The 27429-nt window shown below is 41.9% G+C and overlaps 3 protein-coding genes across 9 annotated transcripts; 1 reads left to right on the top strand and 2 right to left on the bottom strand.

Moving 5' to 3' along the window:
* Positions 1-24: 24 nt before the first annotated feature.
* LOC105029307 (disabled homolog 2) lies at positions 25-7786 on the bottom strand. Of its 6 annotated transcripts, none has more exons than XM_034293871.1 (11): positions 7734-7786; positions 7372-7499; positions 5861-6006; positions 4966-5064; positions 2659-2790; positions 2316-2405; positions 2109-2156; positions 1938-2000; positions 1724-1793; positions 941-1473; positions 25-889 (listed from the first exon to the last, which is right to left on the bottom strand). In XM_034293871.1, exons 1-11 carry the CDS (start codon positions 7769-7771, stop codon positions 818-820), a joined length of 1419 nt encoding a protein of 472 aa, XP_034149762.1. In that variant the 5' UTR covers positions 7772-7786; the 3' UTR covers positions 25-817. The 6 variants fall into 6 exon arrangements, with proteins under 6 accessions (XP_034149762.1, XP_034149763.1, XP_019904859.3 ...); XM_034293872.1 differs by having other exon boundaries at positions 941-1450; XM_020049300.3 differs by having other exon boundaries at positions 25-1473.
* A 5671-nt stretch (positions 7787-13457) lies between these two features.
* Positions 13458-15218, top strand: LOC105029289 (prostaglandin E2 receptor EP4 subtype-like). Its single transcript, XM_010902568.4, has 2 exons — positions 13458-14516; positions 14607-15218. The coding sequence occupies exons 1-2, from the start codon at positions 13734-13736 to the stop codon at positions 14946-14948; spliced, it is 1125 nt and encodes a 374-aa protein (XP_010900870.4). The 5' UTR covers positions 13458-13733; the 3' UTR covers positions 14949-15218.
* Positions 15219-16360: 1142 nt separating this feature from the next.
* Positions 16361-25482, bottom strand: slc35e1 (solute carrier family 35 member E1). 2 transcript variants are annotated; one of them, XM_010902567.5, is made up of 7 exons: positions 25300-25470; positions 25044-25118; positions 23401-23471; positions 22954-23091; positions 22342-22467; positions 22003-22248; positions 16361-19971 (listed from the first exon to the last, which is right to left on the bottom strand). In XM_010902567.5, the coding sequence occupies exons 3-7, from the start codon at positions 23458-23460 to the stop codon at positions 19735-19737; spliced, it is 807 nt and encodes a 268-aa protein (XP_010900869.1). In that variant the 5' UTR covers positions 23461-23471; positions 25044-25118; positions 25300-25470; the 3' UTR covers positions 16361-19734. The 2 variants fall into 2 exon arrangements, with proteins under 2 accessions (XP_010900869.1, XP_010900868.1); XM_010902566.5 differs by having other exon boundaries at positions 25044-25482.
* Between the last annotated feature and the right edge of the window lie 1947 nt (positions 25483-27429).

Below are 27429 nucleotides of genomic sequence, written 5' to 3'. Positions count from 1 at the left end.
TCAGGAAATGGGTGGTAGGTGACAGAAAGTCTACTAGAAGAGTTGTGTATCAATGATAACCAATCGACATACGCGGGAATTTAATCATTTTAATTACACACCCTCACCCTTCAAAACGTACACTCACTGCCACCAATCATTTCTGCAACAAACCTTTATCCACATAAATATGAATAATAACCACTTTAGTTTGGTTTTGGTCCACAATCTTAGCCACTCAGCCACAGATTATGTGATAGATTATGCAATTACAGGTTTTTTTTTGCAAAACATTTGAAAATGTGATCATCAACAACACCCATTTGATCCAAAATTATGATGAGAAATGTGTATGTTTATTACACTTTTTTACAGGATTTTTAATTACACAAGCATTATTTAAGACTCAACCTTATTTGTAAGATTTGTAGCATGCATGGAAATCCCTTTTGGAACTCAAAAAAAAACAACCAGTTAATCTTGCTTAAATAGACAAAATATATTTCAAGTTGTGTTTTTCAGATTTTTCATTCTTTTACTTTGAAAACAAACCAGACACTGTAAGATGTCTCACTGACTACATCCGTTGATTGGAAATACTAACTTAACTTACTTATTCAGACAAATGGTTCAGTCTCAACCAATAGTAAAGACTACTAAAACAGCTTTACGCTGAAATTCACAAATTAACAGCAATATAATTAATCATAATGTGAAACTGTACTTCATTAAAAGATTTTCACCTACACGTTATTAGGCAAATGCACTGGTAATGGAAAACAATGTCAAGCATACAGACATGAAGACAACAAACAACACTTAATTGACACAGCCTTGTTTATCTTTCGGCTGGCTTGCTGTAGCTAGTTGGAGAGACTGGCTGCTGGTGTCCCTCTGTCCCATCGGACATGTAGCTGGTTGGAGAGACTGGCTGCTGGTGTCCCTCTGTCCCATAGGACATGTAGCTGGTTGGAGAGACTGGCTGCTGGTGTCCCTCTGTCCCATAGGACATGTAGCTGGTTGGAGAGACTGGCTGCTGGTGTCCCTCTGTCCCATAGGACATGTAGCTGGTTGGAGAGACTGGCTGCTGGTGTCGCTCTGTAGCATAGGATGTGTAGGTGGGGGCAGAAGAGATGGGAGAGCTCAGTGTGTTCTGTCCCCACAACCTCCCAGGTTGGGAGATTACTCCCATTGGAGGGACTCCATTCGGCATCATGCCACCCGCTCCACTGGTCCATCCCGTCATACCAGGCTGGGAAAGCCAGACGGCTGGGCCCCCCCAGGGGCCATTGGAACTGGGCAAGAGGGTTGGCCGGGGCCCCTGCTGGACCCACGGTACGGAGACGAGTGAGGTGAATGGTGTCACAGCGACTGGCAGACCAGGTAGGGTGGGGAATTTCTGAGGAGCTGATGGAAACAGTGGAAGTCCTTGAGGGAAACAGTGGAGGTCCTTGTGGGAAACAGTGGAGGTCTTTGTCGGAAACAGTGGAGGTCCTTGAGGAAATCAGCAGGTCTGTTAGAAGTGTCAGAACAGACTCCTAGCATTGCTAACAGTGCTAACAGTGCTAACAGTGCTAACACCACTTCCCAGATGTGAAAAATAGAATTAGAGTCTAATGTTGTGCTATCGGTGAAGGCGGTCTAGATAAATGCTTGACCTAAATTATTCCTGAGTCAAAAGTTTAAATGAGACTACGTCACAATGTCAACGATATTGGACTTTTATTATTTCAATGGTGCACACCTTGTTGATTCATGCAAGGATTTTGACTGCTGACGGAGAATATGTCCCTCAGCTCATCCTTGGATGAGATCTGTGGGCACAAAGCACAGGGAGACACACATTCTGTCATGGTTGCTCAAAGTTTGACCCCGGCAGCAAGTCGACAACTGGCTGGTTTGGCAAACGCCTTCCGTTTAAAAATCCTTGTGAAGTTCATTTTGGATGTGTCCATCACCTGCTGTTGTTGGTCTGATGGAGAGGCAGGAATTGGACTGAACTGGTCCATATCATCAAGGGCCTTAAAAAGAGAAGTTAACAGTGTCCGAAAATAATTTCTGTCTCATGTTGGCAGTTGAGAAAATGTACAAGCAGCTGGATTTCTTTAATCTGCAATAAAAAGCCTCACCTTAGGAGAAGCAAGCTTCTCATCAAATAGCAGTAAGGCAGAAGAATTCTAAGAGAAAAGAATATTGACAAGCAAGGGATTGTTATCAAAAGACCACATGACTGTAATAACCTCTCCACGTATATGCCCAATACACCTGAACATCAGAAGTGCCAATACAAAGAAAAATATTGTGAAGAAGTGCTGTACTGTTTGTCTCATCCTTACTGCTAATGAATTATTGACCTCAGTGACTTGGTCTCCTTGTGTTATTGAGCTTTGGCAGACTTCTTTGATGTCGTCAAGAACAGGGTCTGCCTGTTCCGTAAGAAAACAGGAGTCAGTTATAGACTGGATTACACGCAGAGTTGTGGGCGGAAAAAGAATAACTGCTGGCACTGTTTATGCAGATCAGATACACTTCTGAACGTAAAGTATCTGTAACTTCTGAAACTATTAAATTATGGTCTGTTCTGTTCCATGGAAAGCAGGCGTGCTCGTTAGCATTGATATGGTGTACTAACAAGATATCCGTTGGCTGCAAATAGAAAATCCTCTCTGGATCCCTTACCAAATTGGCCATCTTGATGTAGAACAGAACGTGGGTGCCTTCATCATTATAGATGTAGGATAGGGCTCTAGGGTCGTACTCGTCCTTTGTCAGGGAGTGTATGTTCCCAGGTTCATGGGAATGTATCACCAGCTGTATGGTGAACACAATGAGAGCACAGTAAATGTAGCAACCGGACAGAAAGCAATGGAAACATAACGTAGTCGGGAACCAGACAGCGGCCACATGGTGAATGAGGCAGAGGTTGGTCTACCCATAGCGCCCTCTGCTGTCCTAAAAGTAAAAGCATTTATTACATTTTCATGAAGGAGTGTGAAGAGTCACTCACCTCACATGTTTTTTCATCTTTCCTCAACAGAGAGTCTAGAAGGACTCAGTCTAGAAGGACTGGAAGATAGGTGAAGGGGGACAAAGTTGAAAGGGAGTAGGAAGAAGACTGAATGCTGGTCTCCAAAAGGGAGCTGCATTATTTATATGGAGCCAGTAGTCTTTTCACTGGACCAGGAGTGTTTTCACTGGACCAGGAGTATTTCCACTGGACCAGGAGTGTTTCCACTGGACCAGCAGTGTTTCCACTGGATCACAGCTTCCCGAAGCGTCCCCGAAACCGCAAAATAGCAAAAGTCTGTTTTCTCTCGTGACCTTCGTTTCATGATGTATGAAATAATAAAAATAATCAATTCCTTTAAGATCCTTAAAGCAATCTTAAAATTCTCAATAATATAAAGTTGCCCAAAGCATCATCCAGTTAGCTAAAGTAATACATACTAAGTCCATAATCCAGATATTATATATATAAATATCTTCCCACAATCATATTTCTCAATAATATAATCTGAAAGGATATACGTATTTATGGTCTGCTTATTATTGGCCTGACCAAGAGAGTCATTTAAGTCCCCCTACATCCTCTCAGTTTATCTGGATAGATGTGGCTTGGCCCTGGACAGAAAGTTCCCATCTGTCAGAGCCATCCTATCATCTGTGGGACCCTGTGAGGCAGCCATGACAGTTCTGCGGTGAGTGGAAAACCACGAGAGGGAATTGTGTCACGTTTGAGGTAATATCTTGAGGCCAGCGGATATCTGAATTTTAAAATACGACAAAATATCTTACCAAACATAACCTGTAAAAGCTTTTTTATGCAAGCAAAATGTTCAATTATCTAGTTAAAATATTTATCTCTTACACAGGAAGTGAATCATCACCTAACATAAGATGCAAGATATTTAGGTTTGTTTTCCGTGGCTGCAATATGATGTCTGACCTGATAAAGTCCACGCTGAAGCATGTTTAACTACAGTGAGGGAAAAAAGTATTTGATCCCCTGCTGATTTTGTACGTTTGCCCACTGACAAAGAAATGATCAGTCTATGATTACAATGGTAGGTTTATTTGAACAGTGACAGACCGAATAACAAAAACAAAATCCAGAAAAACTTCTAAAATTTCAAAAATGTTATACATTTATTTGCATTTGATCTTTGCAGATCTTTTCCAAGTCATTAAGGTTTCGAGGCTGACGTTTGGCAACTCAAACCTTCAGCCGTCTCCACAGATTTTCTATGGGATTAAGGTCTTGAGACTGGCTAGGCTACTCTAGGACCTTATGCGTCTTCTTGAGCCACATTTTGTTGCCTTGGCCGTATGTTTTGGGTCATTGGCATGCTGGAATATCCATCCACGACCCATTTTCAATGCCCTGGCTGAGGAAAAGAGGTTCTCACCCAAGATTTGACTGTACATGGCCCTGTCCATTGTCCCTTTGATGCAGTGAAGTTGTCCTGTCCCCTTAGCAGAAAAACACCCCCAAAGCATAATGTTTCCACCTCCATGTTTGACGGTGGGGATGGTGTCCTCCAAACATGGCGAGTTGGTCTTGGCCATGGTGGAGAGTTTGGAATCTGATTGATTGATTGCTTCTGTGGACAGGTGTCTTTTATACAGGTAACAAGCTGAGATTAGGAACATTCCCTTTAAGAGTGTGCTCCTAATCTCAGCTCGTTACCTGTATAAAAGACACCTGGGAGCCAGAAATCTTTCTGATTGAGAGGGGATCAAATAATTTCACTCATTAAAATGCTAATACATTTATAAAAAAAAATTACATGCGTTATTCTGGATTTTTATTTTATTTTGTTCTGTCTCTGTCAAATAAACCTACCATTAAAATTATAGACTGATCTTTTCTTTGTCAGTGGGCAAACTTACAAAATCAGCAGGGGATCAAATACTTTTCCCCCTCACTGTACACACGGCAGCCTGGATGACAACGTACAGGTTCTTGCGATAGCAGCCCTGACTTACCCCGGTCCTCTCGTCCAAAATTGTCACCGCGGCAGCAGTCACCTTTAGCCACACCCTTTGCTTATGCCGTCCCTGGTTCCTGGCCGCCACCTCCTGACCCTGTTCACGAGCACACGCATGACCGTGTCGTGATATTAATATCCTCCTAATGTGGGCTTTCTTACAATTGATCTCATGTAGAAAAGTTAAGAACAAGATTCCTTCTGGGTTTGGACGTTGTCAGGAAATCCCGATCTTAGGAAGTCACATTCTGTCAAGGCTTGTGACCATGTGAACAGCTACAGTGCTCGAGGGTTGTCATGATAGTGGCCCTCTGCGCTGTAGAATGAATGCATTGTTTTAGGGAGCCACGCCTATCATGTATTTAATGTGAGAGTATTGATCTGATGAGCTGAGATGATACTGGTAACAACTAAAGAGACAACACGGCTGCGATTTTCAATAGATAATTGAATGTATCTCTCCCTTGCCTCGACCGGATACTTTATTAATATCTTAACCATTATATGACAGGCTAAATTCGTACAACGTGCAGACACGCACCCACACACACACACCCACACACACACCCACACACACACACACACTCGCCACAACTGAGAATAAGCCAAACACTCAGCTGAGCATGTTCCATGTACAGAGTCATTCATGGTAGTTCCTTCAGTCAGTTTCTCTATATCTGAGTTATTAAGTCTAAACTCGCAGTGTTCTCCCATGACACATTCCAAAGGATGACATGAAAATCTTTTTTAGGAAACGTCTGAGACACAACTTGACCCATATGGTCCCAGCCTGTTATTCTATTCACATGACACATCGAACATTACAAGACGGGGCCTCATCTTGACAAGTGAAGTAATTTGGTGAGGGGACACTTTCCCACAAGCTGCTCTACCTTGAGTTTCATCATGGAGTCCAAGCATGTCTTTTCTCCCTGGGCCACTGGGACGAAGTCCATGCCAATCAACTTGGCCTTGTAGCGAACCCCGTCCCCTTGGAAACGACAAGTCACATCACATGGCGGGTTGGTCACAGAGGTTCCTGAGAACGTTGGGAATATGTTAGACATGACTGAGGCGACCTGACCACATGGTCAAGGGACAACCCAGCAAGACATCCGCGGTGTTGCGGTCGGTGCTGAGGGAACATGGCTCATCAAACGGAGAGTTACGGGCTGAATCGTGTGGCCTGACCATCAGTGTTTTATTATCATGTTTCTTGGAATGGCAGTTCTGTTTATGGGTGCTGGAGTGGATTTTGGACAAAGGTTGGATTTTTAACAGCATCAATGAAATTATGTAAGACATTTAAGCCCTGTTACTGCTGATGATACATTGTACATTTACAGTATCTTTTATGATGCAGTAATTTAGAAAATGTAACATTTAATCCTCAGAGAAATGTGTAACAGCATCAATCAAAGATACATCTTAAAAGAATATCTCAAAGAAGACATCCCAGTCTTATTCCCTGGGTCCCAGTATAGCTTAGTCTTCACTAGCACTGACTGTGCTTAAAACTTCTGCTTTGAGGAAAGATTTCGTACTTCTACTGTAATACACACTACGATTGTCCTGTCTAGCTGTCCTAAGATAAACTTTCACATAAACTTGTCACAAATGTTTCACCCCGCCATATAATTCTTAGTATACTGGTACACAGGGGTGTAGAATTAGGGGGGGGGGCGGAGGTTCATGACCCCCCACCCCCCATGCCCTAGACAGGTCAGTGTGACCCTCCATGGGATGCGTAGACCCTGACCCCCCAGTATACAGTACAAACCTACGCCGTTGACCATACTCTTGCCAAGATAACAGCACTGAATCCTCTCCTATAATGTTTGATGAGGAGACAGAACACAGCAAGGTATCTATTCATTCATGCAGAATCTCTCCAGAGTACACGCCTCCATGGGGCCCCCCAGAATAACTGGCACCCCTTTGGAAAGATGAGCAACAAACGCTGGGAATGAATTTCTCTTCAGCACACTCCCTCCACTGCCTTTCCCACTTCCTCTAAGGTTTCAATAAAAGCATAACCTCCCCCGAAAATACATGTTATTGGAGGATTCTTGGTTATCTGTTATTTATTCCCCACAGACTCTGAGAGTATTAAAAACAGGATATCTGCAAAATCTGGAAATTCTAGGTTACTTTTCAGTTATTGAACTAAAAAATCTGAAGTTACTTTGCAGCCCTTATTTTAAGTTGAGCGTCAGTTTCTCAAACTCATGGATTTAGTTTGGAGCCAATTTTTATCTGTGCCCCAGATAGAGACCCTCAAAAGACCAGCAGTTTATTTATTTTGAGAAAACAACTTACAGAGTATTTCCTCTGGTAAATGACTTTCCAGGGTAAACAATACATTAATTTGGGCAGCGGTACTGTAGATGGGACCCAGGCTCACCTCTCTTGCTGGAGGACTGCCAGCCAGTCTTGAGAGGATTTTGGCTCGCTGCTGGACAGCTTGCAGCTGCCTTGCCAGACTCTTGGTCCGTCTCCATAATGATGTGCTGCTCGCTACTGTTTACCAATCTAATGGGAATAGAGACATCACTAGCATGGTAAGCTCAATCTGCTTATAGGTCACACTGGTGCATTTTCAGAGGAAAACCTGCACTGCAGAAAGTGTATAGTTCTGCTAATAAATATTTATTCAAAATTTATTTTACATGCCGTTAACAAATGTTACACACACATTTTTTAACGAATAATGTAACAATGCAAATCCCTTTCATGTGCGAGCCTTGAGCAAGACATACAACTCACCTGTTGAATATGTCACTCCTGTCTGCTCTTTGCCTCATCTCGAGCCTCAGAGCCGCGTGAAATGTCTTGGAGACAAAGGTCAGGAAATGGCTCTCTAGTGATATATTAACATCAGCTTACATAAAAAAATAAAAATATGCTAATTCGTCGACAGAGTTGCTACTGTTGATTCCCATCCAAGGTGATAATGATATCAATAATAAAAAAGAAACAACCAAAAGATAAGATATGCTAAACTGGTGTAGCAACGCGACAATTTTACCACATGTTACATAGATTAAAACTGACAGGTAGCCAGCTGAAAGCCCAGGGGAATAGATTCAGCGACAATTATACTGACGTGTAGCATATATAGCATTAACTAAAGTTATGGTGGTACATCAGAATAGGGGTTTGGTTAAAGCAGGAATCAGAAGTTGACCCCATATTCACAAAAAGTAGAGTACAACAAGTGGACGTTTTGGGTTCTGTTTGGAGAAAACAGCTTTTTAGGCATTTATAAGTTATATTCTACAATAATCAATAGATGTATATAATTTAGAGGCCCAGAATGTTTTGATAACAACTTCAGTTTGCTCTTTTAGGGTTAGAATTGTCATGTTTAATCAGAGAAGCATTTTCCACTTCTGGCTTGGCACCTCGACCTCAATAACAAGATAGCGACAGCTCAGCAAAAAGAAGATCTGTTAACGTGTCCTTCCTTGAACTGTTCAACACATTTTGAAGCACATTTTATTGCAACCAGTTAAAATTCTGTGTTACCAAATGGAAGAGGGACATTTTCGCCAAGCAACCCTAAATGGGGTATTAAAAATAATCTCACTTCCTGTACTACACCATGCAATTTCAAGTGATATCATTAATGTCACCCCATGAGGAGTTTTTATCTTCTTTTTGTTGTACAGGAAGTCTTAAGACAAAAACCATTTTAAAAAATAAAAGAAAAAAAAAAAAAATTTAATTACGCAATGGCAGTTTGTTGAATCTTAAAGTTTAAAGAAAGCTTAGATGGAGTTTACTTAGTGCTTTTTGAAAAACTCTCCAAAATTAAAGAGAAAAACAAACAAACATTGGAAACCAATTTAAAGTGAAGTGTATCTGGCAGAGTGAATGAGTTGACCAGAGGATATACACATGCTTTACACTTGTATTCAGTAACAATGCAATTTCCTTAGAATCTGAGAATTTCCTTGGATCTGGGAAGAACCCAATAAGATCAATATTAGCCCATTTGGCTTCAAATGGAACCTGTACAACTTATTTTACCAAAATGCACAAATAAGGGTGTTTTAATACACAAAATGTGACATCATAATGATTAATATGATCGATCCCAATATTTCTCAATAACCAGGTCGGTGGCTTGTGGTTAGTGTCTACATGAGATCGAAAGGTCTGCTTTTCTATCCCTAGCCAAACCAAACCAAAGACTGTAAAAATCTAACTTTTACTTGGAATTTAGGACTCAGAGACCAGCTTCCCTTCTAAAGGGTGTGGTGGTATGTTTAATATGCCTCAGGAAATGCATGACTTCTGCTTCTCTGAGCGATTCTAGGTAATTACTGCCAAGTCTTGTGCAAGGCTAGCAAACACTGAATGTTTCTCAATGAAGGCATTCACATGTTCATCTGTTATATACCTGTCCTCTTAAAGCTCGCTCAGCACTATTAGCCCGGTGACAAGGTTAATGCATAATGTGTCAGAAAATTAATAGTGTGTTACTCTGCATATGCTGCTTTTTGCAAAGGTGAAAGATTTATTCTCAGGAATTCGTTTAGAATACCTTTACCATCACTTCAGCATCCCTTTACCATCACTTCAGCATCCCTTTACCATCACTTCAGCATCCCTTTACCATCACTTCAGCATCCCTTTACCATCACTTCAGCATCCCTTTACCATCACTTCAGCATCCCTTTACCATCACTTCAGCATCCCTTTACCATCACTTTAGCATCCCTTTACCATCACTTTAGTATCCAATAGGTTAATATTACTACACCTGATTTTTACTTGATTTTTTAATTATGCATCAACAGATTGACATTAATTTTAAAGACCACACTTAACAAAGATTCTGGTAATTCTGATGATATGTAACTTTGCAACTCAACGCACAACTCAATTAATTGAGTTACTGTACACAGTTCCAACACAGTTCCAACACAGTTCCCAAACAGTTCCAACACTATCATCACTATTGTCTACCCAGCATAACACTGGTGCATCTCCCAGCCATCGTAGACCTCCAGCACAAGCGGTGTCTGTATAAGGCGCGTGGCATCATCAGGGACCCTTCACGTCCATGCCACAAACTGTTTGTTCTCCTACCAACAGGCAGGCGGTACAGGTCTCTTCGTTACTGCACCAGCAGGCTCAGGAACAGTATCTTTCCATTTCCTGCAAACCTGCTGAACTCTGTGACCCATCACTTACGATACCCACCCACCGCTTAGTACTGCCTCTCTGGGACCTTGTTGCACTACTCTCTTGTACTACTGGACTCTGAAACTGCTTTGCATAGTCTGATAAGTTATCACATAGTCTGATAAGGTAACACATAGTCTGATAAGGTAACACATAGTCTGATAAGGTAACACATAGTCTGATAAGTTACCACATAGTCTGATAAGGTAACACAGTCTGATAAGGTAACACATAGTCTGATAAGGTAACACATAGTCTGATAAGGTAACACATAGTCTGATAAGGTAACACATAGTCTGATAAGGTAACACATAGTCTGATAAGGTAACACTTCTGGTATGCCAACTGCATTTTGTTGTACTGTACTTGTACTTGTTCAATGACAATAAAGTTGAATCTAGTCTAATGTAATCTAATTAGGGGAACAAGAGTAAATATCAATGATAAGGCTGTCTTGAATTTATTGTTCTTCGTACGCGTGCAACTCTCGCACTCAGGGGGGGCAGGGTCAAGCTAGAGTGACTACAGCATCAGAGGGTGACATTGAGCCCCCCCCCACTCCCACCGCGAATAAAGCAATTTGATAACATTTTGGGAAAATTGCAATTACCTATGTGAAAAATACCAAAATAGGGAAACCCAAGCTGAAAGTAGTCAGGATCGTGGCTGTGTTTAATTCAGCTGTGTTGAATTCACCGACCCGAGGAAATGCCGGACTAACATCCGTCATTTTTCCACACACATATGATGACCACCACTGTCAAAAGTTGTCTTTACAAGATCCAGTCCAGACAGGCATTTTGTTTTAACGTTCTAATACCGAAAAATGTCAATGCTATACCATACACAGCCACCCAGGTAACGAATGACCAAACAATCCATCTGCAAAGCACCGCACTTAAACCAGCCTACAGAGAGGAAGTGGCGAAGTGGCGAAGAGGTGAAGCAATAGGGGGAAATCTGCTCCCACTGGTGAAACACTGGTGAAACACTGGTGATTCACTTGTGGTTTGCTGGCAAAGTGGTTTAATTTCTGCGACAGCGTTGTCAGTCTTCACTTCTGTTTTGATCCCCTGTCGACCGCACATTGACAGCGTAAAACAAACCCGTGTACAGGTACAGACGCTGTGTGTGATGATGTGACAAATTACAGGCGCAGAAAAAGCCCACTCCAAGATACAGTTGAAACAATTCTTGGAGTTGTGTGTGTGTGTGGGGGGGGGGGGGGGGGGGGGGGGGGCAACTTTGGTCAGGTTTTTGACCCAGAGGGAGACATCTGAAGGGGACAATAAGCAGACCAGAGTTCCCTTTCACTTGACCAGACCATTTCTTTGCCAGTAAGACATCTTTCTCTGAGCAATAATAGATTAAAGTTGCCCAATACTACAGGTAAAATATGAAATAATGAACTAAGTTTTTTACACAGACATTCTTTCTGTAAAATCGATAAAATATTATCCTGAATAGCCTAAACAATTATCAAGTGAATTAGTGTTGAGTATAATTAGTGTTTGATGGGGGTCTCAGCATGAAATCTTTTCACTGAGAGGCTCATCAATCCCTAACAATATTAACTTATTTTTAACATGTTCATTCAGTCAGTTAGTGTTTATTGTCAATGTATTGGTTTCAAATTGATGGCAGTTGAGAAAGTCAATTCTTTCAAAAGCATTTTAAAATGAGGTTAATATTGATCATGTTTTTTTCATTGGCTAATTTTCTATCGAACCACATACCGGTAATCTATCTAGAAATCCCTAGACAATACGACACTGACGTTTATAAGCAAACTTTAATATAAAACATGAGTAATTTATATAAAACTTAAAACGTCTCATATAAATTACTCATGTTTTTGTACATGGACATATATTTACTGTGAATTGTTGCTCTTTGGGGTTTCAGGCTAGGTATCTGTAAAGGAACCTTGCATCAACTGCTGGTGTAAAGAGGGCTTTAAAAACCTTCCTTTAATTGATTGATTGAAGTATTGATATTACTGAAGATATTGGTAACTTTAGTAAAATTACAAACAGCCTTGCAGCCCTAACGCAGATCAGGACTGAGAACGATTCAGATCGACCCACATTATTGCATCCAGTATTCACATCCATCGCTTGTCCTTGAACATGCCCTGTCAGTAGGGTGAGCAGTACTAAAGGAGTTGAGTGATATGCCTAGGCCAGCTCGTTCTGTGTATTTCTGATATAAACTGTATATAGGAGTAGATTTGTTGTCATTAAACAAAGTCGGTTGTGCGCCAGGAAAGCTGTCCCTCTCAGAGCTGTTGTGTTCTGTCCTAAGTGTTTAAGACATTCCGCCTTTGTCATGGGCCCCCATCTATAAACAAGAGGAGCCGTCCAGTAATGGAGGGGTGGGAGACGCCACTAAGTGCAGTGGCATCGTTTACGTTTTCTCTTTCCATCATAGGTGTCACTTCGCAACCATTTACAGTCATATTTGGTAGAGGTGCGCAGCTGTGCTTTGTGTACACGGTGTTCGTGTTCTTTGGGAATGACCATGACAAACTAAGCTGCGTGTGACATAGAGTTTGTGGTTGTAATGGATAGTTTATTATAATTCAAGGTATTTATACAACGTGAAAGTGATGACAGGGTATTGTTAAAACCAAGAAAACAATTCCACTGACGTTTTTTTACGAGCTAAATTGCCGTCACACAAAATCCTATATAACGCTTTTTCAGTGTTTTGTTCCAAATCTGATTTGGGGTACAAAATATCAACAGCCTAATGATGCTATTTCCGGTTAAGTATGAAGGATTTCTTTCACTCGACTATCTCACTAACAGGTGAGAATCGTACCCACTCGCGCGTGAACGCGCACACTTTATTGCTCATTGCTGCGACTTGCTTGCTTGTCGTGATGTTGCTCTTCACTCCGTTGTTAATGCGCTTTCACTGATGTAAGTAGCATCAATACTTTATTGGTGACCTTAAATACAACAGTGAAAATTACAACGGTTTCTGCATTTCTTAATGAATAAAATCGATGTTTGTTCGGGGGGAATCATTCCCATTCGTGATGTGTGCAGTTTATTCTTTCTAGTATATTAGTGTATATTAGTTTAAGTCGCAGCAATGTAGAACAGTGTGCGCTTCCTCGCGAAGGGAGTTAGGATTCTGGCAGGGGTCGGTTTTCGACCCACACCCCTCCAAGCGGAGATTACGCACGCTTGGTGACGTTGGCGACAATTTATAGGGCATAAATGATGGGGTTCGTTCTTGCGATACGTTCCATCCGCCGTCTGGATTTTGCTGTAGAGAAGTTAATATCAACACAGATGCCCTACTGGGTATGATACATTTGGACCAACTTGCTGTGCGTCAAGAGTTCATATTCAGGTGTCCATAAGCGAGCTGTTGGGATGGTTGCATGCCATTTATTTTATTGAGCGTCACCACACAATATGGATTTTACAACATAAAACATTACATATTTGGAAATATGTACTTGAATTTGAATAGACTTTGCTGAAGTTCGGAAAATTAAAAAGGAAGATCGTTCTGCACTTTGGAGAGCCTTTTTTTATTTTTTTATTTTTAGCGAAAACCATGAACGATACGAGTTATTTCCCTTCACACAATGTGTCTGAAAAGTCAGCTGCAGCCATGGCTGTACCTGTGTTAATGTTCGCTGGGGGGGTGATAGGAAATATAACGGCAATAGCAGCTCTTTCTGGATCTAACCAAGGGCGCAAATCGTCTGCCTTCTTCGCCTTAGTTTGCGGTTTGGCTGTCACGGATCTTCTTGGGACATGCCTGGCCAGCCCAATCACTATAGCAACTTACCTCGATAGAAATGTGCTGGATGACCGTAATCTTTGTGAATTCCATTCCTTTTTGTTGCTGTTCTTTGGAGTGGCTGGACTAAGTATTATATTCGCGATGTCTGGAGAGCGCTACCTCGCTATTTGCTGCCCTTACACATACCAAAGGTGTGGAATTGACAAGTATTTCGCTCGCAAGTGTTTGTTTTGTATTTATTTTAGCAACATTGTGTTTTGCTGTCTACCGGTGATGGGCATGTCTGAAAGCACGTGTCAACCCTCCCAAACCTGGTGTTTCATCAACTGGAGGGCTAATGAGCTCTTGCCGGCCGCATATTCGTTTTTATATGCCAGTGTGAGTTTTCTGCTGATATTGATGACGATAATCCTCAACTTTGCAGTTTGTGGCACACTATTGATAATGCGCCGCAGGAAAGTCCAAAATCCCGTTACACGAGGCAGCACACGGGCGCGTTGGACTGCGCTTTCCTCGGACGTAGAAGCGCAAATGATGACTGTGCTCATGGTGACCTCGGTTGTGGTGTTAGGTTGCTCCGCGCCGCTAGTGGTAAGACGCGTCTTGTCTTTATTTGATATTTTCGTTTAGTTTGCAAGGGAAGCGGTAAGCCTAAGCCTGACATTTCTTATCTTGTTTTAGGTACGCGTATTTGCTAACCAGATAACACAGAAAGAGAATTCCCAAGCAGATCTGGCGGCTATTCGGATTGCCGCGGTCAACGCCATCCTTGACCCTTGGATCTACATCCTCCTGAGAAGGACTTTGTTCCGTAAGGTTCGGAAATTCTCCAAACGTGTTTACAGCAGTCGAAAAAGCAAGACGCCTTGTTCTCAGTCAGATCATCACCAAGGACTTGCCGCTACCAAGGGGACATTACAAGCAGCCATGCATTCACAAGCTGGCAGCAGCCCAAGCAGCTCTTCACTGTCCGGCAGGAAGGCCCAGTGTCCAGCGTGTTCGATCGATTTCATTGACGATTGATAATTTGCTGCAATCTCAGACATTCACGAGTACTACAGTAACAATAAATATTGCGTTGTGCATTTTTAAATTGTATATAACCCCATGCGCCATAAATATTGTTAACAAATTCACTCTTTCCAAGTCATATGTTAGGAGTGTCCATGAGCTGAGAGGTTTGAATAACGGTTTTGCTTTAGCGTATGGTCCGTTACTTGGTTAAACAAAGCCCCTGTTTAGAAACACTGTAGAGTAGACCCCTCATGGGTAATGGCGCAAATGTAGATAATAGCATCGACAATATTTATATAATTTATATTTAATGTGCTGGATGTACATTATAAAAACGTAACCAGCCTCTGAACTTTGTCATTGGGGTCATGGGAGAAAATGTGACTCAAACCCAGTGAGGTGACTAGTTTCCTGTAGGTTTTCTGTTGACTGGTAACTCCTCATGCAGATTTACCGTAAAATTAGACTGAATGGACTTTCCATATATATGGAATTATTTCTGTAGAGATTTCTACAGAGTATAACCTTCCACATTTTTCTTTGTTTCTTAACATGTTACATTTCAACTCCTGGGTCCGTTAGTAACACATTTCACCACCTCGGTAGAAAAGTAAAATTTTCTGAACAGGCACAATATTAAAAGCCCAAATATGTGGTACCCTTAACCATGAAACAAGGCTAACCCCATGAGCTGACATTTTATCTTTTAAGAGGTCTAGTAGTCCTTCAAAGACTTAAATGTACCCAACAAAGACTTCCAGCAATTGTGCTAAGCTAACCATATTCTCCTGTAAACTTTCTTCAAACTGCACAGAGAGACACAAAATAATGGTATCCATTAATTAATCAGACACGGTTCAAGTAGGAAATTATACCAAATCCATAAACATCCTTTTAATGCTCCGATTTCATTAAAGTAACTCAAAGCACAAATAGCAACTCATAATAAAATGCCATTATTATTAAAACAAGACATTCCTTCATTTCAGTCACCCCCCCCCCCCCCCCCCCCCAAAAAAAAACAAGCATTTTTGCAAATAAAATGGGCAGTTGCACATAGGATCAGGACAAACTGGACCAAGTGTGCAGCGCCACATGATTTCAACGTGTTCCATAGATGCTGAGTATTACAAATGTACCCTTGTAGGGAGGCCATATGTATATGCCAGATGAATGCAAGGGTAATATCTCCACATGTGAACTTCTGACTTGCATGTTCCTTGCCCATATTGTGCAGGAAGCATTGGATAGGCGTAGAAATACTCTAAGTGGTGGTTATTTCCACTTGCAAAGTCATATTGTCCTAATTCAAGCTATTTTCAAATACCCATCCCTCCACTGAGCTTGCTTTTTAATCCTAGACTAGCCTGGATGTGTGCCCATGAAACCTGCCCTCAATGTAAAGGAAAAAATATAATACATAAATTTCACAATGCATTTATTTTTTTGACATTTAAAAAATAGTATTTTCTAAATGTAAGCAGACAAGACTGCACGTTTGCATTTATGTACACTTTTCAGTACCTAGACACCATAAATAAAAATCTATAAACATTGGTTCAGTAAAAATTCAGTTTTTAAAGATCCTGTAGACAAAGAAAACTTAATTTACACAACCTTTTACAAAACAATACCCCCAGCCACCCAAACGCATGTTCCACCTACGACCTTCAAGCGTATGCTGCAATTGAGTCTCTAAAATTCTCATGTTCAAAATGCTACCCATTAGCTTAATGTACACACACCTATTAGGCTTTACATTCATTTGAACATATACATAATCCACGAGATTCCACTCTGTGCTACTGAATGAACAGGACTTAAGACCAACCCCCACTCCCAAAAAATGGTGTTGCACTTGAATTAGATAGCTCCTTTAATTTGGCACCTTGTGTCAGAATGTAAATAATTATATAATTGGTATTTCTGTTAATCAGCAAAAAAAAAATAATAATAATATCCCAAATCTTCGCATGTTGTCACAGTCCAATAGAGTTGAACATGCATTAAATGAAGTTAGATCACACTTTCCTACTGTATGGAAATGTTTTTACTTCAACCGCAACTTTGGTCACATGACCGTCAATCCTGCCAGTTGAAGGGACAACCATTTGTAAGAAACAGCAGTGCACCCCCCCCCCCCCAATAAAAAAGCCCATCTGCCACCAGGACCTAAGAGTGTTTGTGATTGGATGTGATGTGCTGGAGAGGGTGAGCTCACTTTTTTCAGAACACTGCGTTTTTGGTAGGTGCTTGGCAAACTGAACTGGCTGATCAATCGGGACCCGAGAGCAACTTTAAAATGCTTGAATGTGCTGGGGAACAAAAATAATGTAAACTATAAATAGAAATGTTATATTCAACAAAGACAACATTTAGGTTAATGGGGTGGGTAACATTGCTGGTCTAGAGCTGGAGGATATATGGTAACAAAAATTCCCACACCCACGAGTCCATCTCTGACACACATTGTATTGATTTATGAACAACTTAAAAGGAACCTTCCAAGCATTTTCTTCCTCAGAATCACAGTCCAGATCTCATTCAGAACATTGAGGACTGTGAAAACAGCTCCCGCAGGCATTCTGTTGAGCTCAAAAGCTTGTTTATTTCCCCTCCAAAACATGACTCCTCCGTAGTTTAAAAAAACAACACATCTGTAAAGAGCATTCGGGTGGATTTCCTGATCTCAGCTCATCCCAACCCCAGCACAGGGAATTTTAAAAAGTAGGCATTCCTACATGAAACAAGAGCATTTCTGTCAGCCCCAGAAATGCTCTGGGGCATTTACCGCTCCAACCCACAGCCTATAAGGGTTTAATGGTGGGCGCCCGCAATGACCCCTGGCTGCAGAGCGATAACAAGCCTTATCAAATATAATTGAATAAACAGAATCACCTTTATTTGTCAAGGTAACCCCCCCCCCCACTCACTCACTCACTCACAAGGGTCTGTCAGCGATAAACAACATACACAACAGGACACAATACAATGAGGACACGAATCTCCGGATTGAGGGCAGATTCATGTGTTGTGTTATCTGGTGAATATCAGGGGAAGAACCAAGTCCCCACAGTCCCGAAGACACCGCGGTGGCCTTTCCCAGTGTTTTGGCACAAGAGAACTTAATTTCACAAAACAAACCTTTTATTTTCCTTTTCTCAACGTGTCCCCATTTTTCCAATTGATGCAAATTAACAAGCAAAAACAAACACATGGGGCAGAAACTCTTGGGGAGGGGCTCAAGTGGACGCAATCGCCCCCCTCCCCCCGGGAGATGGAAAGTGTCCAGTGCAAACACAGACTGAGGACCGGTACGTTCAGTGACTCGTGTTGTACAGCCGGCACTGTATGATCGAGGACACACACGACAGGCAGTTAGTCTGCACCTGCTAAAGGTGTGCGTGTCTGCCTAATTTCACATTTTGCTGTGTTATGCCCACTGTGGCCGTGTACTAGTCCTGTTATTGGTTGAGAGCTGGTGCCCTTTGCCTTTCCAACGGCTGATAAATGGCTGCTTGTGACAGGCGGGACCAGCTGTTGTAGGCACAAACCAGCGGGGCTGGGAACAGACAACGCACACACCCGTCAAAGTGTTTTTCGTTTGCTAATGTTCTTCCATTAACGCAATCCCGCTAACCACCCGCTGCGTCCAGAAAAACACGCCGGGGAACATTCCTTTAACCAGTTTAAGTGCCCCACATCTGTCTTTAAAAACGTCTGAGGCTCCCTGTGGCTGCATGACTCCGAAGCAGGGGGGGACTGCTGTTCCTCGATCACAACAAGATGATTTAAGATTGAATACAGAAAATGAGATGAGAACAGAAAAGGAGAGTTCTTCGCAGTGCCTGATCAAAGGAGCTATGACTCATAAAACCCGGTCCAACACAGTTAACAGAATCTCTCATCCCCCATGTTACACAGCTACCCAAAATCAGATATTCCATCGATTAAAATGACAAATGTAAATATAGAAAGAGAATGAGTGATTCTATTTTGTATCTTTAGCCGTGTGTTCATGCCATGCCTCCACAACTACTTAGTGAAACCAGGATCTCTTCTGGGCAAATCTTTTTCACATGTAGACGGTCAAATGCAGCCATACTTGGCAAAACACAAAAACTTTCTGAAAACTTCAATGATAAAACTGTCTGTCAGTTTAACCAACACAAACCTGATTAACAAGGCATGAGGGCATGATAATTTATGCAAAAGATGTACTTTGATATATGTACACTAAAAAGTATATTCTATTTATTTGGACCGTTGAAGCTACAGTAACAAGTATTCCCACATTAGCAAGCTCCCACAGTAAAAGGAATACAGCAACATTCCTTCATCAGCAGGCAGACAAAAACAACTCACAGGCAGTTCTGTCCAGTGTCACCATTTGTCAGATAAATCTACGGTCCAAGCCATCCGTTGTGTAGACCCAATAGTATGTCGCAGTCACAAATAATTGGAAAGATCGACACCAATACAAGTTATGAAATTAGATATTGACCCTCATTTGGGACCGAGACACAAAGCTGGACCTCTAACGGTCAACGTGGACATAAACCTCTGACAAATACAGACATACTGAAATAAACCATTCAATTGTTCATACAAAAAAAGGAATACAACACAAGAAGGCGAAGATAATGTTAGAGAACATGTTCAGGACAAAACATTGACCAGCCCATGATTGATACTTCCCTCTTCTAGCGATGCACTTGCCTTTCTGTTCTGCCGGAGGAGTTTAGGAAAGCTACAGGAAATTGACAGAAAATGTCCGAGCCGCTCATCCCCGGGCCTAAACCACATAATGGGGGCCGGAGGAGCTGTAGTTCATTGTGTAGGCCTGCCGGCTGTACTGAAAGTGGTCGGTAAGCACGCTGCTTCGACCGTACTGAATGTCTGAACCGTGGGGGAGAGCCACCGAGCCATTGGGCTGTTCCTTGCCCAGTCCCAAATTGTCAAAAGACACCATGTCCTGCTTGGAGGAGGGCAGCAGTTTCTTCTTCGCTTCCTTGTTGGCATCATATTTTGCCTGTTGGTGGCAAAAGGCAATAGTTAGACGTTACACTCACAAGTTAAAGCTGATATAGATTATTTACACACAGAGTTCACAAAGTTAAATATTGCTGTTGTGTGCATTTTGCTCAGTGGGTATGATAGTGCCATTACAGATGAAGTTATGTTCACATTCACTTCAGAGTGATTGTCAATGTTTAACATATTTCCCTAAATGTTTTTTACATGCAGAGAGAAGCTGAGAGTCTTTTGTAGTTGAGCCCTTTGTTACAGCAATTAAAACATAATTTATTTTGTTCTGTTTGTGACAGTGGTTTATGGTCAGTAGACTTGAAGCAGTACGCTATATATTAAAAGTAAAGTATGGCAAAAAAATGGGGTCTTTTAAACCTAGCGAGTCCAGACTAGAATACAGTTACAGCCGCTAGGTGAGAAGAGTAGCGGTTCATGTTAAATCGGCACATCAGACGCAGAGCTTTAATGGGTGCGTGGCCCCCAAGAAGTTAATCTTATGGTTGAAAGTATTATATCAAGCAAAATATAATTATATTAAGATATTATTTAGTTGACATCAATATTTTGTATGATTCCATAATGCATTTGTATGATGGACCAATCTGGGACCGTGGGAGTGCAGCCAACATAGCAAGATGGGACAGTTCCCCCCTTAATTGTGCTATTTTTAATGACAGTGTGTGGTTTTATGTTAAGGTGATTGGGCCTAAATTGTCAGCTAATCTGGCATCCCTGGGTATAACGCTGGATTCTGTAGGCTTGTTTCCTAAGGACCTGAACAGTATAAAATAAAGTAACAAAACATAAAAATGGAACGTAGATATGTCTGCCACTCAAAGGAAAGAAAAGCAATACATTTTTTAAATGAAATATAATGATATGTGCCCTTGAGAAACGTCTTTAGTAAAATTGTGGAGCGACAGAAGCAAAATTGATAGATCTGATGTTACACTGACAGTTTATAGCGAAAACGGATTACAGTTATGATCCAGGTCCCAAATCAGCTAGCAGCAAAGTTTTATAACTGCAGGTATGCTTTGTTGTAGCCTAATAATGTACATACATTTTGTTGGCACCTGAAACGTACGTACATTTTTGGGAGAATAGTATTAAATATTTACATTATCTTTTAGTTGGGAAATCTGGTTGCATGGGTTAGGGTTACTTTTGCAATAGGGGGTGGTTGGAGGGGGGGCCTCCGCGGCTAAGGTTCACCCCCATGGGAGAGAAAGCTAATCTCTACCACTGCTGCACATACAGTAATGTCACAGAAGATCATGTCAGGATTCACAAAATACCATGCAATACAACTGTGAACTACCAAACAGCCCTCCATAAGGCCACGGGCAAATGACCTAAACCAACAACCATTACAAATCCTGTTCTGATGCCAGCACAATGAGACAAACATGCATTGGCCACAAAAATCCAGACTACCAATCCAGACTACCAATCCAGACTACCAATTCCGAGCAATAGCTAAAATCCAAGTTAGCAGGACTCGCTACCATCAGGCAGTAGCAGGTCAAAGACAAGAACATGAACATTCTGCTTCCGAACACACTCTCAGAAGCAAAATTGTCAGCTGGTAGAATTTGTATACAAAAGTGAAAACTTTGCATTGTAGCTTGGTGTTTAGTATTTAATACAATAAGTAAAATAGTACTACATACAGATACATACAAATGCTAAACTAAATCGAATTCGCTAGTGATTTAAAAATGTCTGACTTCTGAACAGTAAGCAACTTTTCCATGGTGATACGGCAATAAACAGGACTTTCCAAACACTAACCAATCAAATGAAGTCAAATCTCACCCAGTGAAAAAGACTACTCTACCAGGGCGAAATGAATCAAACAGCCTTAAAGTGTTTCCCAATCCGTGCGACCTCTCTAAGCCAACGGGACCTCGTTAACGAGGACAGGATTTAGAAGAGGAATCGTCTCAAACAGCGCCGCACGCTGAACACGCAAAACGGCGAAGTAGCTAAAAGGGCAGAGCAGAAGCGGCCTGCGGTCAGAGGTGGTCACCTTGTTGTACAGGAAGACACCAACTATGGCGGTCATCATGCCCATGATGTTGGTGGAGCTGACAGGGTTGCGCAACATCAGGAGCGATATGCTGATGACCATGATCCTCTTGGTGGCGTTGGCCACTGCGTAGCTCAGCGGGCTGACCAGGTTGAGGACGCTGAAGGCGATGACGTTCTGGGCAAAGTTACAGAAGCCGCTGACCAACAGGAGGAGGATGGTGCTGGTCCACTCCGACACGCCCGTCTGAGGGGGGGGCAGAGAACGATCACTCACTCCCAACAGAAGGGGATTTAACGGCGCCATTAAAAAAAATAACCCACGCCCTTGGAAACTCACAAAGTCCCCCTCGACCAAGAAGGAGGAGAGGTCCACCAGAACCCACGTGGGCACCATGAAGAACACGGCGTTGAAGCCCAGGATGTTGAGGAGTCGCAGGTGATGGATCCTGGTGTCCCGGAGTACCTGAAAACAAAGGGTCACTCAAGGGTCATTTCACTCCTCAGACACGCCGTCGCTGAGAACAGGCCGCAAATACGTCCACAATGCACTGTACAGGCCTCGACTTTGACAGCGTTGTCATTCTATGTGCATTATGATGGACGTCTACTATAACAACACTGTAATACTGCAGTCTTGACTGAACCAGATTACATTCCTACAAGGGCAAACCAGTAATTTATAACTATGTTTTATGGGGTCATTTTAGTGACAGTGAGTGAGTGGGGTAAATAAAATAAAAAGATTAGACTGCCAGACCACCCTAGGCAACAAAATACAGCCCCCAATTAAAAGGAATACCAGCCAGAGTAACAACCCATTCTACAACCTGGTCACTCACAGGTCCTCAGAAATTCAAAACGTGCTCTTCTGCTTTGCATATCTATCCACCAAATGAACTGTAAATGACTGCCGGTCAGTTTGGAGCGTGTGCAGATGGTTAGAACGTACCTTTTTGGAGAAGATGTTTTGCAGGGAGAAGCAGAGTGTGGCAGCCAGGGCGCTGACTAACCCAGACACGTCAAAGGACAACTCGGTCATGGTGGCCAGAAGCACTCCTCCAATGATGGGGATGAGAGACATGTACACCTAAGACCAGGAGAAAGTTGGCACCGGGAAAAACCTGAATGAAATGTGTTCTGATCCCGGAGAAATGTATAGCTGAAATGATTGCAAACCAACATGCAGCGTATGCTACACAGCTTGGTCAGTGTGCCACACTACAGCCCCTGAAATATTAACAGACACGCTTGGCTGTTTTCCTGCTACCCGGAGACAAAGGCACAAGGCTGACGACAGGAACACCAGCCAACAGACACACTCAAGTTGTGACACATCAACACAACTCGGACCGAAGCTTCCGGAACCAACTACATACACAGTCGGAGTGTTACTCACTTTTGTTGTCTGTTTCTCCTTCATGATAATCCTGGACAGCAGCACAACCCATATTGGCATTGTGGCTTTGACTGTGGGGCGAAAAGAAACAAAAAGAGGGTAAGACTGGAAGACGGATGAAAGGATCCTGCCCGGGGACTGAGCTGAGAACTCTGGGCCCAAGGTGGACCGCCATTGTTCACAGAGGGGAAGGATATAGCTTCTGAGGTACACTGGACTGATGACGCAAGGGCCCACACGCCTACAGGTCAGGTTTCATTTTGTCTGGTGTCACAGACACACCTCATGTCAACACAAAACGTGGCACCGGAACGTTGCGTCACTACAGGTATTACAGGTATTAATGAACCTGCGTTATCAGCCCCCACCTTTCGTCACACGAGTTAGCTACACTACGCGAGCGTGCGAGCTACATCCCATAATGAGGTGTCTACTGCTTAGCCAGCCAATGTGGATGTCAACTGCATGATATGCAGGGACTAGGGTGAAATTCCAATCACCCAAAAGTCAGCGTCACTCGCACAAAACACTCCGGGGATCCCCAAAAAGCAGGGATGAGGCAATACCTCATTGTATTCTTATTTTCGTGGATGATAAGACAGGATGGTGCTCTAGGCCCTCCACCCATGCTTCCAGTCCCCAAAAGTGTGATGACATAACTACATACTTGCCACACTGAAATTTCCAACAACACACCAGATGAGGGTCTGGGCACACCAAGGCATGTGTTGCACTCAGGGACATATTCAGTTTCGCACACCCTGTTGTAGGCTTGGCTGTGCTGTACAACCCCAAGGACACCCCTCAAGTGGCATGTCACAGCTCCAGTGGTTTTGGCTAAAGGTTGTCTGGGGCATCTCACTCGCTGAGCACAAGTACGTTGCACTTTGACTGCCCTGTTGTGTGCCCATTGATTTGACAGAACATCCTCTGTGGTGATGGCAATAAATAAACTGAAAAAGGAGTTGCCCTGGGGAAAAAATCCTAAATAATTTTAGAAGAATATGATTTATTAAAAGGCAACCATCTATTGAAACCAGCAATCAAAATGTTATTGTCAACATGGACTTCATTTAAACCTTTATATTCACATAGTTAATAAACCAGAAGACAAATTCAAGACACTGATGCATGAAATGGTTAATTAAATTGGCTCCTATAATGTATGATGGCCATTATAACACAGATGTTTGGACAGTACATTATTCGTGTTTTCTTTAGTTTAACTTGTGAACAGATCCTTATTTGTTTTTCCTCAGGGCACAATATAAAAAAACGATACCAGGCTCAAAGGTCTAACCATTTATGAAATTACTGATCTCCGGTCCAACCACAATAACCAGCCACTGAATGAGACAACTGTGTACAGTACACGTTTCTAATCGAGTCACTGGCTAGATGGGCCCCTCCCCCAAACAAAAAGGTATCCAAACCTGCTTCGTTTAAGTTAGCAGTAAGGAGAGACGCAATACACTCGGTAACCGTGTGTAATGTCATCAACAGGCCCATGTGAAGAACGCCTGAAGTTCATACGAATTGTCTAGCACAATATACCCGTTGAGGATTGTTGCTAGCTAACATACATAGTTTGAATGCCATGCATTGAATCTGAGCCAGCCAGCCCTATTCAGAGAAATGCTTACCAGTGTGTGCGTAGGAAACCGGTACCTTCCATATGCTGAAGTGGGCCGATACAGATGCGAAGTATTTCCCAAAAGCTAAAGGAAGAATATACCATTTATAGTATTTAGTTGGTACTTCTGTTTTGGGGACTCCCCATGCCCGCAACAACGGTGGTAGGAAGACGACGATTGAGAATATATGAAAGAGAGAAACGGTGACAGGATAAGGGAATCCATTAAGAATAATTTTGTTAACGACGTTTCCTCCCGAACTAACCGTATACCAACAGAAACAGAGTAACGCTATCCGGACCCCTTCCTTGACTGGGGGACGCTCCACCGCAGCCATCTTCCCAGTTTGGAGTCACCGGCGTATGTCTGGCAACAAGGCCTGAAACATTAGCTCTAAGGAAAGCAATGTGAATGAGACGTGGAGACCTCTGAAACACTCAAGAAAAGCTAACTACTTCCGGGTCACCGATTATTTGGACGCCTCCAGAATAAGAGTGACGTCCCTTTATACATAATAAATAGGTAATTGCGGAGTACGTTTTGGAAAATGTGCACCATTTGCAACATGATGTAATAATATTTATCATACTGAAAATTGTCAAAATATGCGGCTTGGGGTTTCTTCTTTGAGACAAGTGCTGTTGCTTCTTGGTTCTAAACTATCTTTAAAAAAGTCCACCAAGTGTGCAGACAGAGGAGCGTTGCAACTTATTTAACTGTCCGTTAAGAGTGGCTAATTTTCTCACAAGCAGTAGTGGACTGTACGCAACTCCCTATACAATTCACCATACATCTCAGTAAGAGTTGGTCAATTCAACTGAAATGCGTTTATACATTCTAGATCCAGCAATGCCCCCTTAGTGCCCCTTATATCAGCTTAATTACAGTCTGAGTTTGTAATGGACTGTACACGATTCCCTGTTTGTTGTGTAATTTTTCTTCTCCTCACACAGTCCTCTTGCCATCACTCTCGTAATGGCTTACTAGATTTTCATTGACCAATCTTTGGTTCTCATATTGACACACCAATAGCAGAGACCAAATGGAAAGCATCAAGACTAAACATTGACAGCTCTCTTACGCCTGCAACAAATGATGTGACCGAACAGATTGACTGACTGAATTATGGAGGCCACAGTAAATCGTAGATTTCAAATATTAGGTATGGGACATTACAAGTGTTATCAGTTGATAGTTTAGATGGTCAACTGCATGTAATAAATACTATATGTGCCAAAGTGATTACTAATCCACTGTTTGTTAATAAGCATTACTTACAATTAAGTATACACCCTCAGTCTTATCTCCAACTGGAAGTCCCTTTAAACAAAGTGTTAAATTGGTTGAATTGCATACTAAATGTTCTGAATTATATTGTTATTTACGGTGTTCCATTGAGTTGAACATGCATGTAGTACCTGGTGAATTTGAAATGGAGAAGTGCTTCTGAGTTCAACGGACACCCCTTTTACAACATACAATGAATTCTGTACAGTCCTAATGCTGTCCAAGTTGGCTGCATAGTGCTATTCTCAAACCAAATATAATGTAGATTTCAGGTGTTTTCTTTAAATATGCTCACACAGATTCATTTCTTTCATTAATGTGACCAGTGCTTTCAGACAGATTAAAGTGATTGATGTTGCCCAATTCAAACAGTTTCTAGAACCACTTCCAGTCACCTTTCATCAGAGAGGTTACAGAAAACTGAAACCACTGCTTACAATTTCTCTTGCCATATGAAATACTTGTAGTGTGATGAACATCACAATCCTCCTCAATGCTAATTGTCCACTCTTTAAAGGATGCCAAAGGAGTGACTGCAGCCACTCTTTTCCAATCTTATACTTGATGGATATGGAAAGGAAAAAATGTTCATGAAATCTAGGCCCCATCTTTAATGATCCATAACATAGAGGGTACAATATGTATGTTTAATGTAAAACTGAAAGAAATATGGATTTAAATGTTTTCTGCAGTTGATTATTTCAACTGATTTAATAATTGTTAAAACTATTATAATTAATAATATTATGTGTAGCATAACTAATCTTTTTCCTTGTATTGTTGTTACAATAATATGTATCTAGTAATCATCTTTCCTAATGCTATAACATCAATAATATTCTAATTTGTGGTATGAAAGTGATTTAATGTCTTGAGGAAACGTTAGTTCAACCTTTTATGCAAATGTTTTACCGTGTTCGTTGGGGGACTTTAATTTTGAATGGAAATCAAGGTCATGGCCTTATTCTTGCTAGGTTTTGACAGAGATATCCTGAGAAGATATGAAACTAAGTCGTACCGTACGACAGTGTTCATGTTGTTAATGGAAGGAGCATTGCATTGTGGGTCATTTTGAGTGTGTACTACTTCAAGGAGTGATTGCCAACAA

Source organism: Esox lucius, chromosome 8 (assembly GCF_011004845.1).
Source record: "Esox lucius isolate fEsoLuc1 chromosome 8, fEsoLuc1.pri, whole genome shotgun sequence".
NCBI lineage: Eukaryota > Metazoa > Chordata > Actinopteri > Esociformes > Esocidae > Esox > Esox lucius.
This window is presented reverse-complemented; position numbering and strand designations above follow the sequence as displayed.

Excerpts from the sequence above, each read along its gene's own strand:
- LOC105029307 (XM_020049300.3), bottom strand. The coding sequence starts at position 7,771 with ATGAGGCAAAGAGCAGACAGGAGTGACATATTCAACAG. Across the intron at positions 2,791-4,965 it reads TTTTGGACGAGAGGACCGGG|CTGGTGATACATTCCCATGA; the intron begins GTAAGTCAGGGC and ends TTCACCATACAG. Across the intron at positions 1,794-1,937 it reads CATCAGACCAACAACAGCAG|ATCTCATCCAAGGATGAGCT; the intron begins GTGATGGACACA and ends TTGTGCCCACAG.
- LOC105029289 (XM_010902568.4), top strand. The coding sequence starts at position 13,734 with ATGAACGATACGAGTTATTTCCCTTCACACAATGTGTCTGAAAAGTCA. Across the intron at positions 14,517-14,606 it reads GTTGCTCCGCGCCGCTAGTG|GTACGCGTATTTGCTAACCA; the intron begins GTAAGACGCGTC and ends ATCTTGTTTTAG.
- slc35e1 (XM_010902566.5), bottom strand. The coding sequence starts at position 25,371 with ATGGCTGCGGTGGAGCGTCCCCCAGTCAAGGAAGGGGTCCGGATAGCG. Across the intron at positions 23,472-25,043 it reads GGTTTCCTACGCACACACTG|TCAAAGCCACAATGCCAATA; the intron begins GTAAGCATTTCT and ends TTCGCCCCACAG. Across the intron at positions 19,972-22,002 it reads GTGTCTTCCTGTACAACAAG|GCAAAATATGATGCCAACAA; the intron begins GTGACCACCTCT and ends TGCCACCAACAG.